Source organism: Peromyscus maniculatus, chromosome 1 (assembly GCF_049852395.1).
Source record: "Peromyscus maniculatus bairdii isolate BWxNUB_F1_BW_parent chromosome 1, HU_Pman_BW_mat_3.1, whole genome shotgun sequence".
NCBI lineage: Eukaryota > Metazoa > Chordata > Mammalia > Rodentia > Cricetidae > Peromyscus > Peromyscus maniculatus.
This window is the reverse complement of record NC_134852.1, coordinates 51,040,574-51,054,266: the sequence shown is the minus strand read 5'-3', so window position 1 is coordinate 51,054,266 and position 13,693 is coordinate 51,040,574. Positions and strand designations below refer to the sequence as shown.

Genomic DNA, 13,693 nt, shown 5'->3' with positions numbered 1-13,693 from the left:
CCACTTCATGCTTTGGGAGTGAGTCTAAGGACAGGGCATCCTGTGCCTGCTTATATGCTGTGGACAGTCAGAAGCAGATATAGCGGGACCTGAACATGCCTAAAAGGCTTTTCATGCCTGAAGGACCCCAGGGCACGAAAAGGCTGACTCAAAAGAGAGAACAGAGTGACCAAAGGCCTAGTGGCCACAACAGCGGTCAGGGATGAAGCAATAAAGCCCTTCGGTGGATCAGTGACTGGAAAGCCTAACAGCCTCCTCAGCCCTCCCGAGGAGAGGACTTCTTGTTTGTTGCACCTTCTGAAACTATGCAGAGGCCTCAGGATGTGAAGTAACGCACGCAGCCAAACAGCCTTACGGCCACAACTGCCACAAACTAAAACGTCACTGGAGTTGGCGACAAGAGCCAAAGCAGCTCAGCTGGTCACAAGAGCGAAATGCCCATCCAGCTAAGGACAATGGCGACCCTGGACGGAGCAGATGGCTAGGAAAGCGATGGCAATCCAGGGAGAGGCTCCTGGCGAGCGGGAGAGCCCGATGGCAGCCCACCTACCCTACCAACCCCATGACTCCCCACGTCCCTTAAGCAAATGCACCCCTGCAGGAAGCCCTCGACCGCGGCTCCCCCACACAAGCCCAGCTGCTTCTAACTGCACCTGTGAGCGCCAAGCCTCGGACTCCTCACAAGTCAAAGGACCCGGGGCTGGAGAGGTGGCTCAGCAGTCAGGAGCACACGCTCCTCTCCCACGGGGCCTGAGTTCGCAGCACACAGTGGCGGCTCACAACGCTTCCAACTCCTTTTCCAGGAGAATCTGACACCTGTAGGCACCTGTACTCATGTGCACATACCTACACACTCATAATGTAAGGGGGGGGGGGGACACAGAGAAGTGCGGAGTGTTTATTAGGCCTGCAGGCTTCCACACGCGCGGGGACAGGACTCCCCAGCACGTGTTTACCCCCACTTCTTCACTCCCACTGCCGAAGAGACTAAGGGCTTTGGTGACATGATTCTTCTTGTCCCTAGAACAACTTGCAGCAAGGACCCATCAGAGTACCAAAGTTGAAATTCTCCAAGACAAAGATCTCTCCCTTCAGGCTTGAGCTGGCCCTCCCTGGACAGACACTAGGAACTGCTCCAATTTGCTTGCCAAGGCCAAGCTGCCAGTCTCGGAGAAGACACACCCCAAAGCTCTGCAGCCACCCCCACAGAAGAAAAGCCTTTATACCTTCAGGAGGTAAAAGCATTGCTCAAGAGTGAGGGAGAAGACACGGGGTGGTGATAACAGTCTGGTGAGCAGGAGGGAAGGAAGAGGCCCGGCCGGGGTGGTTATGCTGAACCTGGTGACCACTACAACTGCTCACCTCCGTGTAGTTGATCTTCTCGCCACTGAACATTTTGTCCCGCGCAGCCTCCACGCCCCTGGACTTAGCCTAGGAGGAGAAGACACTAAGGCCTAGGGTCCCATCCCCACCGACCACCCCAAGTCCAAACCCCCAGTGAGGCTGACAGATGGTCGAAGCCTGTTTTCCTTTCCCATTGCCTTCCAAGAGTCTGCTCAAATAGCAGGCCCTGGAGATCCCTGGGATACCACTCCAAATCTGAACCTGGAACCCAAAACACCTCCCCCCCACGCCCCCACATCCAAGCCTGAGCACAGTTCCCCAATCAGAACATTACCAGGTCCACCAGCATCTCCATCACCTCCTTGTTCACAAGGTTCTTGGAGTAATCCACCAGAATATTCCCATGGTTGGTGTTGAGGTTCAAGCTGCAGGAAGATGCAGAAGCTGCTGGCCACACCCAAACCCACCCTCTCTGTGCCACAACCCCAGCGGCAGTGCCTGTTGCATGGCCACATAGTCTGACCTGCGAGCAGAATAGTGGGAAAAGCCGTGGCACAAAAAGGATGCAGACCGATCCTGAGCCAGGAGCATGGTTTAGCCGGAGAAGGGTGCAGCTGCACTGCAGAACCACTCCACCTCCGAGCTTCCCCCATGTCCTTGTCTCAAACTTACTAGGGAAGACAATGCAGAAGTACAAGGACTTCCAGTGAGGAGCCACAGGTGGTCCTCTCATGTCCCTAGCCTTCCAGCATCAGTGACAAGGAATGCCCGGATGCATCACATGCACGATTTCCTCCCTCCTCCTTCCATTTAGCAGTCTTCCACGGGTCTCCCTGGCCTCTGCATCGTGCCTCCACGGCTCTATTTTTACCCCGTGGCTCCCAGTAAATCTCAGCCTACCCACCCTTCCCCACCCAAGCCCACGAGAAACAGGTGGGAGGGGACAGCTCTCTCCTGTCTGTCGCGTCAGCAAGGGCTCCTCCTCCTCCTCCTCACGGGTGGTTAGAAATCACTTCTTGAATGGCTGAGACTGGAAGGCGGGGGCGAAGGGGCAGAGGGGTCCTCGTGGGGGTGAGGGGCACTCCTCCTCATGACTAAGCAGCCCTGGCCCTCTAGTGAGCACGCGGGTCCCAAGTCCCACTCCAAGGAGGAGTCAAGGACAAAATGCGGCCCCGGCCTGGGCCCCCGGGGGGCGGCTAGAGGTTCCCGGAGCTCCTTGGCCCCGACCCTGCGCGCCCACCTGAAGTGGTTGAAGCGCTCCGGATCCTTCTCAAAAAGGTTCCGCAGATTGAGATCGGCGCGGTTCGCACGGTGCCATTCCTGCAGCTTCTGGAACGTCGGGTTCCGGGTGAGCGCGGCCATGGCGGGACCGGAGAGTTACACGGAGCTGGACGTGCGCGGAAGAGGAAGAAGCAGCAGCAGCAGCGCGCAGCAAGCTCCGCGTCCGTGCGCGCAGCGGTCTTTATGGCGCAGGCGTCCGGCCCCGCCCCTCCCGGCCCCGCCTCCGGCCGCTTCGGCCCCGCCCCGCCCCTGTCGTCCGCGCCCGCTACGCGACCTTGCCAGTGGCTGCAGATCTGTGGGCCTCTGCTGGCCCTCTCTGTAATACTAGTGTGGCCATTTGCTATGTCCCTTGCTTGACTTCTGCCCGGAAGTGACTTGAAGGGCAGAGGCGGAGCTTCCCATGCCCGGTCCACTTGCTTCCTTCCTTCATTTATTTAATTCAGCAAAACACTATGGAATAAAACTCTATAGAGGATTCTACCTCTAACTCTTGGTTAGAGGTATTACTGCAAGGATTATGGGTACATAAACCAAATAAGTAAATAGAATTTATGGAATTTCATAGCTGGCAGTGAGTGCTCGTGAAAAGAGGCAAACTGGATTGAGCAGCAGAGATGGGTCAGTGGTTAAGAGCACATATTAGTACATCTCTTGCAGAGGACCTGAACTGAGTTCCCAGCGTGCACACAGGGTGGCTTACAACTGCCGGTAACTCCTGCTGCAGGTGCCTTTGAATTCCAAAGGCATTTGCATTCTCCTGCACATACCCACCCCGCACACGTAGTTAATAATAAAATTATACACATATATTTAAAGGCATATTGGAAATAAACACTGTAATTTTAAATAGATGATTAAGAAAAAACTTGCTCTTTATTATATTTGAGTAAAAGCATGAAGGAGAAGAAATGAGCCAGTTGGCTACCTGGAAGGAAAGTTCCGTCAAAGGGAATAGAAATTGCAAAATCTGAGAGACCCACAGGTGTCCCACAAACAGAAGGCGCATGTGGCCGGAGAGGGGAAACCTTAGAGGGTGACATCAGAGAAAGGGGGTTCACTCAGGGGCTTGCAAAGCATTGAGGATTGACTGTTGTTTAGAGAGGAGAAGCCACTGACAGACTAAACAGAGCTGGGACTTCATCAGAGTGATACAGGTCAGTGAAATAAACCAGGTCCCGAAGCAGGCGGCTTTGGTCAAGGGAGGAGGAGATGGACATGGATGACTGAATGAATGAAGAATCCACAATTTCCTGGCGAGAAAGGTCAAAGATACCCAGTTTGGGATCCAACTTCCTGGAGAAAATGGAGTTCTCACCTCCAATTCTGACTAAGAACAAGGGAGACTCCTAATGAGGGAGAAGGGGGGAGGTGCAAGTGTCGGGGGGATCTTAGCACTGGGGTGGCAGTACAATCCCAACACTGGGGGAGGAGAGGCAGAAAGATCAAGAGTTCAAAGCCAGTATCAGCAACATGTTTGAAGTCAGCATGTCTAAAAGACAAAAAACAGGAACTGAGGAGAGAGTTTAGGAAAGCACTTGCCTCAGAGATGAGGACATATTTACTCACCAGAACCTGTGTAAAAAGCTGCACATGGTGGCCTCTTGCAGTCTCAGTGCCAGGGATACAAGGACAGGAGGATCCTAAGGTCCAATGGCCAGCCAGCCTCAGTGGTAATCCCCAGGTCTCACCGATAGACCCTGCCTCAAAAAAGAAGCTGAAAATTAATAAAATGGGGGCTGGAGAGATGGCTCAGACCTCTTCCAAAGGTCATGAGTTCAATTCCCAACAACCACATGGTGGCTCACAACCATCTGTAATGAGAACTGGCATCCTCTTCTGGAGTACAGGCATACATGCAGGCAGAACACTACATAATAAAGAAATACATCTTTTTTTTAAAAAAAAGAAAATGAATAAAATATATTACTAAGCTGGGCAGTGGTGGCACACCTTTAATTCAGCACTCTGGAGGCAGAGGCAGGCAGATCTGAGTTTGAGGCCAGCCATAACTACTACTACTATATATATGCATACTACATACTGAGTTCCAGGACTGCCAGAGCTACATAGCATGAGCCTAACCTGAAGAAAAAAAAAGGGGGGGGGCGGTAAGCTGGCAAGATAGCTCATCAGCCAAGGCCAAGGCTGATAACCTGAGTTTGATCCCTGGAACTCACATAATAGAAAAGAACTAACTCCCTGTCCTTTGGCCACAGGCACACTGTGGCACACCCGTTCGAATAAACAAGTGTAATTAAAAATAAAATGGTGGGCAGCAGACCTAAGGAACAGTACTCAACGTTGTCCTCTAGCCTCCATGTGCACACACCAGTGCACACACCATTGCAATAGCAATCACTCCCACCCTGAACCTCAGCTAACAAGAACACCAGTCTCAGCCGGGAGGCGGTGGTGCACGCCTTTAATCCCAGCACTCGGGAGGTAGAGGCAGGCGGATCTTTGTGAGTTCGAGGCCAGCCTGGACTACCAAGTGAGTTCCAGGAAAGGCACAAAGCTACACAGAGAAACCCTGTCTTGAAAAACCAAAAGAAAAAAAAAAAAAGAAAAAAAAAGAACACCCGGGGTCCTCGGACTCTGGCCAGTGGTGTCCAAAGGCTCCCCTTTTGTAGGAGGCACTTTTTTAAAAAAATTTTTTTAGATTTATTTATTTATTATGTATACAGCATGTATGACTGACTGCAGGCCAGACAGGGCACCAGATCTCATTATAGATGGTTGTGAACCACCATGTGGTTGCTGGGTATTGTACTCAGGACCTCTGGAAGAGCAGCCAGTGCTCTTAACCGCTGAGCCATCTCTCCAGCCCTGTAGGAGGCACTTTTGATGACAGCTGCTGAGGCTTTCCTTCCTTTCTCTTCCTGTTCCAAGGAATAATCGGAGGCGAATGTGCTCAGGACCAGGCGGCTTCCCCGCTGAGCCATCTGCTCTGATTGATTGTCAGTTTTAAGAGAAACAAGAGAATGACCCCTAGAGATAGGCTCTCCTTGGTCTTTATGTGGTTTTGAGTTGTCGTTTACAACTTTTTTTTTTTTTAAGATGTAGTGAGTTCGAGGCTAGCCTGGTCTACCAAGTGAGTTCAGGACAGCCAGAGTTACACCCTGTCTTGAAACCCCACACCCCCCCCAAAAAAAAATAAAGAAAAGAAAAAGGAAAAAGATGCAGCCTGAGCTTTCAGAACGCTGGAGTTGTAGGTGTGAACTATTACACGTGGGTAACAAGCACAAATCTCTCCAAAGATTTTAGGGGTGCTTCACCTACTTGCTCCTCACCACACTTAAATCTTTTAAAAAAAGATCTGATAGGAACCGCACATGGTGGCGCAGCCTTTAATCCCAGCACTCTAAGAGTTCAAGGACAGCCTGGTCTATATTGCAAATTCAGGACAGCTAGGGCTACATAAGGACCTGTCTCAAAAATTAAACATAGTGTGTGTGTGTGTGCGCGCGTGTGTAAGTGTAAGGTAAATCCAGTTTTCTATTCCCATCGTAACTGCCAGGGTAGTGTGTGTGTGTGTGTGTGTGTGTGTGTGTGTGTGTGTGTGTGTGTGTGTGTGTGTGTAAGGTAAATCCAGTTTTCTATTCCCATCGTAACTGCCAGGGTATTTTATGCCAAGCACTGCAAACCAGAGTCAAGACTTCAGTCAGGAGCGACAGGACTCTGGGCCAGAGAATGTTCTTGGGATCATGCCCACACAACAGGGATTAAGCACAATCTGTAGAAAACCTGGCCCAGAAAATGCATGAGAGCCTGCTCAAACCAGTCTCAAGTGCCTTCAGCAAGATGACCGGATCATAAGAGGATTTGACGGTAGAGACAGGTTTAGTAAGTCCAGGGAGGGTCGAAATTCTCTACAACGCAGCCCTGGGAAAAGCCCTTGAATTTTGTGAAGCTGGCACTTCCCAGCCTTTGGTGGGAAGCAAAGAGCCGCGTCCTAAAGATGGGGAAACTAAGGCAAGGGCATCTGGCCAGATCATGATGCCTTGGTAAGAGTCTGTCCGACCAGGGTTAACAGTGGAGTAGGGGCTGAGTGGAACACGCCGGCGGGAGGCGGGAAGCCGGGAGCCGGGAAGCCGGGAGCGCACCACTACGGACCAGCGAGCGGTTCCGAGCTGCCGAGCCGCCAGAGATGCTGAGTCACCGGGCCGCGAAGGCTGGGGAGCGCGCCTCCCTGGGCTGGGCGGAGCTCCGGGCACGCGCACGCACATTCCGCGGGCCGGGCGGGCGCGAGGCCGTGCGCTTGGAGGTCGCGAGCACACGCAGTACCTAGGCTAGCTGCGTGTAGGCTTGCACGTCCAGGGAGGGGGCAGGGCGAGCGCATGTGCGCATGTGCGGGCCCAGGGTCGCAGCTGCGTGGTGAGAGACTTAGAAAACGCCTGCATTTGCACGTCTGGGATGGTTGAAATACACTGCGTGCGCACGCCCCGGGTGAGGAGGATGTGCACACGCGCTCTCCAGGAATAATGCGTGAGGCAAGAGGGCGTGGCGGGCTAACGCCTGTGGTCTCAGTGAGGCTGAGGCAGACAAGTTCGATGCCAGCCTGGGCTACATAGTGGGTATCTAGTCTAGCCTGGGCTACAGTGTGAGCCCCACTCATTAAAAACAAACATAAAACAGGGTACATAATTCCGACGGGGCGCTCCCAATGATAATTCCTCTTCCAGTTCTGATAGAATTCTGGTGAACAATTCTTGAGAGCCGTATGTCAGGTGTGATTTTTCACTCTACATTAGAATTAGCAAATCCTGGCCCAGCAACACCTTGCGTCTGCCACACCTTGCCTGACAAGGGCCTGGAATTGTGGTCCTGATAGGATCAGTCTTAGCTCTCCTGGGGCCTTCTACTGGAGAGCAGATGGAAACCCAAACTCCTGGGCAGCATCCTGCACGCTGTCAAGGTAAGCAAAGACTGAGACTTAGGCAGCCCTCAGACCAGTGGTTCTCCACCTTCCGGATGCTGCAACCCCCAATACAGATCTTCGTGTTATCATGACCCCCCACACCCTACAATTATTTTTTTCTTTTTTTAAAATTTATTTATTATTCTTTTATATACACTAGTGTTTTGCCTGTATGTATGTCGGTGTGAGGGTGTCAGATCTTGGAGTTACAGACAGTTGTTAGCTGCCATGTGGGTGCTGAGAATTGAACTCAGGACGTCTGGAAGAGCAGTCAGTGCTCTTAACCACTGAGCCATCTCTCCAGCCCTATTTTCTTTGCTACTTTATAACTGTAGTTCTGTTACTGCTATGAACTGTAATGTAAATATTGTTTTCCCATGGTCTTAGGTGACCCTTGTGAAAAGGTCATTGGCTCCACAAGGGGGTCACGACCCACAGTCTGAGAACCACTTCATTAGAGCCACAGGGTAAGATAGCGAGGGCAAGTGAGGAGGGATGGGTGCCTCGGGAAGCCTGATGCTGTCCGGGAAGAGGGCCTAATGGCTGTGACATAAAGGGCACCTGAGGATACTCTTAAGAGGATGTGATGATTTACTTCATGAAGTTTCTAGATTGGTTGTTGGTACTCTTACCAAGGATGAGAAAAATTGTGTTGTCTCCCCTGTAGGACAGAAATAAGAACTGCACAAATCTGCATGCAATGTGGCCTTCTAGCAAGGGCCTGACCCCTTGGGAAATGAGCTTGACACACCTGAGACAGTCCTTCCTGTCACCGAGGCCTACATTCCCAACCTGGTAACCAGCACAAGAGCACACACACTCCCCCTGGAGCTGTGATTGAATTTTAAGTCCAGCTGTAAGGTCAAATCCAGGACTCAAGTCAGACAGGCTTGTTCCCTGGGCTCCGATCATGCTGCCCATCTCCATGGCCTCTTGACAGTCATGGAGCTGAACCACCAGGTTACTTCTCCTTTGTTCCAGATCAGGTAGATGGCAGGAGTGGCCTACACAGCAGAGCAGGCTAAACCCATGGCTGATTAAGATGCAGGAATTCCCACGGAGGGAAAGGAAGCTCCCAAGCCTCCTAAGGATCTCAACTGCTGGTGTGCTCCTCCATTCCTCATACTGGCTGAGGCCACCCAAGTCCTCCAGGAGGTCAGGGAACAACATCTCTGCTTCCGTCCCAGCCCACCCAGGACATGGTAGGGCTACCATGCTCCTTTCTTTCTTAACCACTGATATAAACGGAAGTAGCTAACAGTACTGGGCACAGAAGCCAAACAGGAGCACAGTAAGTCGTCTGTCTTTCCTGCTGGCTGTTTACTTACTGGCACTGGGGACTCAACTCAGGGCCTTGGGCTCGCTAAGCTGTGTTCCACCATTGAAGTACAACCCAATTACCTCTATGTTGTTTTTGTCTCAGACAGGGTCTTATGTATCCCAGGCCGGCCTTGCACTGAGCCTCTTGTATCTGTCTCTAAAAAGCGAGGATTACAGATGTGTTTACTGAGAGGCACAGAGCAGAAAACCCATCATTCCTGGGTTTGCTCCTTAGACAGGCTGTTGGGATAGGTCACAGCATCCTGCTTGAGGAGGGTGCTATGACCAACTCCAGAAAGAGTCCACATTCTTCTAGTCGTCACCTGCCCTGGCAGAGGCTTCAGCCAGTTGACCTTAGAGAGGCCAATGACCTTAGGGGCTGCAACTGGCTGACCTGCTCCCTGTCTGTCCGATCCCGTCCCTTGACAGGTCTGAGACTCAGGACAAGCTGACCTGGAACCGGTTCCTGCACAGCTCTGCCAAGTGAGCTATTGCTTCTGACATGTGTCCGCTGCAGTTCATTTTAAATAAGATACAGAGTATTATTAAATGTATATTTTAATAAAGCCAATAGTTATTTTACTTATAGGAGCTTTAAAAGTAAGATACAAAATGTCGAGTTCCAGTTTGGAAGGTCACAACTATTCACATGATGTCCTGCTGATGCCGAGCAAGGCGGCCATGCGTTGGCCGTGCTGAGGACACACGCACGCGCACATACATGCGCTTTGGCGAGACGCCTCTGCCAAGCGCAGCACCTGGGATTACCAGTGTTCAGGGCAAGGCGGTGCTGGCAACAGCACCTGTGTGGAGACGACACAAACTGCTTCACACGGTCTCACAGCCATGGAGACAGAATGTCTTCCTTCACAGAGGAAAACAGACCAGAGATGACAGTGAGTGTCACCTGTGCTGGGGCACCAAGGAGCGACCTTGGCCCAGGGTGAGGTCTTCAGGGAGGCACTATGAAAATGAGTACTGCAGGGGACTAGAACTCGAAACACAGGGCACTGTGGACACATTACTGAAGGAAATACAAAGTCTTTACACGTAAAACAGCCACGAGGAACTCTGAACAGATCAGTGTGCACGCTGTGACAGCTGACAGACAGCAGCCGCACGGGGCTGGTGTCCAGTACGTGCCTGGGAAACTCTATGTACAAAGTAGTTCTCTGTAAACATGGTGAGGTGAAGATCGTCAGTACAGGCAGAAGTGGCACCCCCCACAGCACAAATGACAACAGCCAGGGCCTCCAGCAGCTTGGAGACACAGTACTGAAACACAGGTGGCTGGGCTCAGACACCCGACAGGTCCTCAACAGTATTCTCGTGTGTGAACTGTGTGTGCGTGTGTATGGTGTGTGTGTACATAGATTCTTTTTGGTATTTTTAAATATAAATTTATCTGTAGAAAAATGAGAACATAAATGTGTTATTACAATCTTTGTTGGAAAAGCTTACATGGAGTTAGAAAGAATAAACCATTTATTAGTAGTTAACATATATTAAAATGGTTTAATGATTTAAGAAAATATAAAAAAAATTAATACTGTCAAACTTTCATACCAGAAAATATCATGGATTTTTCTCAATTAGACATTTTCAAAGATGAAATATGAAAATTTTAAATAAGTTTTATATAAAGAACTTTCTGCAACCTCAATTAATATATAGTGGGAAATGTCTACTCTATATAGATATATTTATTATTATTTATTTCTCAATTGAAGCACCATTCAATTCTTCTGGATCCATTCTGGCTGGAAAATATCCCCAAATCTGTTTAATGGCACATGTTAACTAAAAGTGAGGTGGGTTTTTGTTGTTGCTGACTAAACAGAGACTCTGAATTCCTGTCTGCATCATAACCCTTTGTCTTTTGAGCAGCTCGCAGATGTCCCTGTGGCTCTGAGTGTGGGGTCTTGGTGCAACCCTCGCCACAGCTCCTTCCTTCAGGAGTGTGGGTGCTGCCTTGGTCATGGTGAAGGAGCTGAGGGCAGCAGATGCAGCGTTACCCTGCTCTCGGCGCGGGCCGACTGGCTCCACGGCGTGGCCAGGAGCATGCCCGAGAGCAGCTCCCCGTCCTGCTCTTGTAATTACGTGAGCCCACACCCCTGGGCGCGTCTGAGCAGAGGACCTACCAACCCAGGGGAGGCCAGGTGGCCGCTTCTCACCACCAGTGTCTTGTATAAGCTTAAATGAAGCCAGCGCTGAGCTAGCCTCCAGCCGGTGTACCTGGGTCTTAAGATAGCCACTGTGTTTAGGCAGGAGCCATTTGTAACTGAAAACCTACGTGAGAAGTATCTATAAAACCAGTGATGGGTGTGGGTCCCACTCAGTGTTCAAGAAGAGAGTTTCAAAGAATGGTCAGCTTTGTTCTCAGCCTGCAGGCCTCATGCCTCTCCCACATGCAGGACTGACAACCTTCGCACTGTGTTTTCCAAGTGTGGCCTCTGGCCACCTGCACCGGGATTACCTGAGGTGCTCATTAAGCATGCAGATTGCCAGCATCCCCGAATGTCAGAAATCTCCATCTTCAGCTGTCTCCCAGGGGTCTGCTACCTTCAAAGTTTGAGAAATCAGGCTTTAAAGACTTGGAGCTGCCAATCACCTCTGACCCAAGGAACATTTCCGTCCCTGGGACAGGGGTACACTGGTCCTCTGGGGGCTGGTATCAGCTACTCAGCCCTGGGGACAGTTGCCCCAACAGCTTTGATGGGCAACAAGCTAGCTGTGGTCAGTATTGGGGCAGATAGGCTGGCCTGCGCTCAGCCTTCCCAGGGAAGGCCTTGAAGCCCTTGGGTGCCACCTTGTGTGCTGGTGGAGGTGGGGGCTGGGGTGGCGTCTGCACATAGGTGAAGGAGGTGGCATTGCAGTCACTGGTTGCAGCCCACACAGGGGACTGCAGCATCTGCATGGTATCGTTCCACTGGCTGCCGGGACTGGAGACTCCATAGAGAGGTGCAGCAGGGCTGGGCAGCGTGCTGGGCAGCGTGCTGGGCAGCGGGGAAGGGTGCTGCCACGGTGCTTTGGGTGGCCATGTTTTGGTTTTGTTATCCTGGGGAACAGAAGAGAGTTCTTAGTGCCATTTGTGGTGAGTTGTCATTGTGTCCACCCCACCCTTCTTTCTATCTAGAGGACAGGGTGAGAGCACCAGCCCCCCACAGCCTGGTGCAAGGGAAGTTCTTACAGCGACATCAGCACTCAATGCCTGTACAACCCACACAACAGTCTCGTAGCCCAACTGTGGAAGTGGATTCATGTTTCTGCACAGAAACACTTAGATATGTGTACAACTTCCACAGTGCCGGGGTATGTATTTACAGGGCCTCCCACCACTCATGCACCCACAGCCCTTACTTATATTTAACTGATCTGAACAGGGGGCGTGGCATGTGGCTCTCACATGAGACAAACAGCAGAGCTTCCTCTACAAAAGACTGTACCAGCTGAGGTGATCGTATCTCGCCATTTATGAGAAAATAATTCACCACCAAGAGGAGACCCCTTATGACTTTGAGGCTCAAGGTCTTCAGCATGAGCCAGCTTACGGTACCTGGTTCACATCCTCCACTGTGGTAAGAAGAGGTGGTGAGGGCAGTGTGCTGGTCTCCTGCTCTCCACTGCTGTGTTTCCTGAAAGAATCAAGAGCTCAGAGCAATGACCACTTGGCTTCATTGTTGGGACACAGACAGACAAAGTGCTTGCTCTTGGTCTCTAGGTCCCCAGTCGAGGTGAGGAGGCCTTGGGTCCACCAAGGTCAGTGTGACATGGGAGGAGCCAGCATGCCTATAAAGCCCTTACAGGAAGTGGGCAGGAGTAGCAGCCAGCATGGAGACAGCACTGGCTGTTTTCACAGCTCTCTGAGGTATCCCACTTTGGCTTCTCATGAATTTACTCAATAGTTACTGAAAATCTTTAACATGCACTGGGTATGTTTGGGACTTAAAAAAAAAATACTTTGTGATGAGTATGACCAATATACATTGTTTACATATTCTAGAAAAATAAAAGCATGCTAGTTTGACATTGCTGAGTTAAAGGGGCAAGATACAGCCTATCTGTGCCAGAGTTCCTCTAGACAGGTACAGACCCCACAGGGTGACCTCCTTCTCTCACAGAACACTGCCAGTGTCCCACCAGCCCCGCACAGACCTTGCAACCCCAGGCCAGCACCTTCCTCATGGAAGATCCATCATGGAGGTGCCTCCAAGGCCCTGTCCCCCCGTCACAGGGCAAGCTGGCAGGAACAATGTTCTGGCTGTCCCACTCTCCAGTCCTTGGCTCAGCAATCTCCTTACCTTCTCTGTTTGACAGCAGCCACAAGGTCAGGCCCTGAAAACATGGAGAAGAGGCTGTCCCCATTGGCTGAAGAGGTCTCATCACTGGAGCTGGCGGAGTCTCCCTGAGCACCTGACCAGCCGCTGTGCAGGCTGTCCCTGGGAGTGGAGAGAAACTGGTCATGGACCTCCCACAGCCTGGCCACAACTCCTAGACCAACCAGACTCTGCTTCACTCCCTGCAAAACCTGACATTTCTTCCTTCTCTTCAAGTGTCTTGACTTTATTCCTCAGAAGCCTGTGGGTGGTCTGCAGTTGGTTTAGAGAAGAGTCAAGTGAGGATGCTCTTTCACCACCCAGACTTATTAACCAAGGAGTACCATGAGACACAAATTCATCTTCTCTCTTAAAGGAAGTGTATGTGCACCACCTGTGTGCAGTGCCCTCAGAAGCCAGAAGAGGAGGGTCGACTCCCCTGAACTGAAGTCACAAATGGTCGTGAGGCACCATGTAGGTTCTGAGTCACTGAGCCATCTCTCCAACTGGGTTA

At 51.2% G+C, this 13,693-nt stretch overlaps 2 protein-coding genes across 5 annotated transcripts in view; both read right to left on the bottom strand.

The window, feature by feature from the left end:
• Positions 1–2,839, bottom strand: part of Gpi (glucose-6-phosphate isomerase) — a 29,045-nt gene extending 26,206 nt beyond the window's left edge. Inside the window, exons 1-3 of the mRNA XM_006984995.4 lie at positions 2,585–2,839; positions 1,679–1,769; positions 1,363–1,431 (exon numbers count right to left, since the gene is read on the bottom strand). Coding sequence (XP_006985057.1) covers positions 1,363–1,431; positions 1,679–1,769; positions 2,585–2,706 — 282 coding nt within the window. The 5' untranslated portion in view covers positions 2,707–2,839. The remainder of the gene's footprint in view (positions 1–1,362; positions 1,432–1,678; positions 1,770–2,584) is intronic.
• Positions 2,840–9,403: 6,564 nt separating this feature from the next.
• Garre1 (granule associated Rac and RHOG effector 1) overlaps positions 9,404–13,693 on the bottom strand; it is an 81,236-nt gene continuing 76,946 nt past the window's right edge. For all 4 annotated transcript variants that reach the window (XM_076577783.1, XM_076577784.1, XM_006984997.4 and 1 more), the window contains exons 13-15: positions 13,165–13,302; positions 12,420–12,498; positions 9,404–11,921 (exon numbers count right to left, since the gene is read on the bottom strand). In XM_076577783.1, the coding sequence (XP_076433898.1) occupies positions 11,601–11,921; positions 12,420–12,498; positions 13,165–13,302 (538 nt within the window). In that variant the 3' untranslated portion in view covers positions 9,404–11,600. The remainder of the gene's footprint in view (positions 11,922–12,419; positions 12,499–13,164; positions 13,303–13,693) is intronic.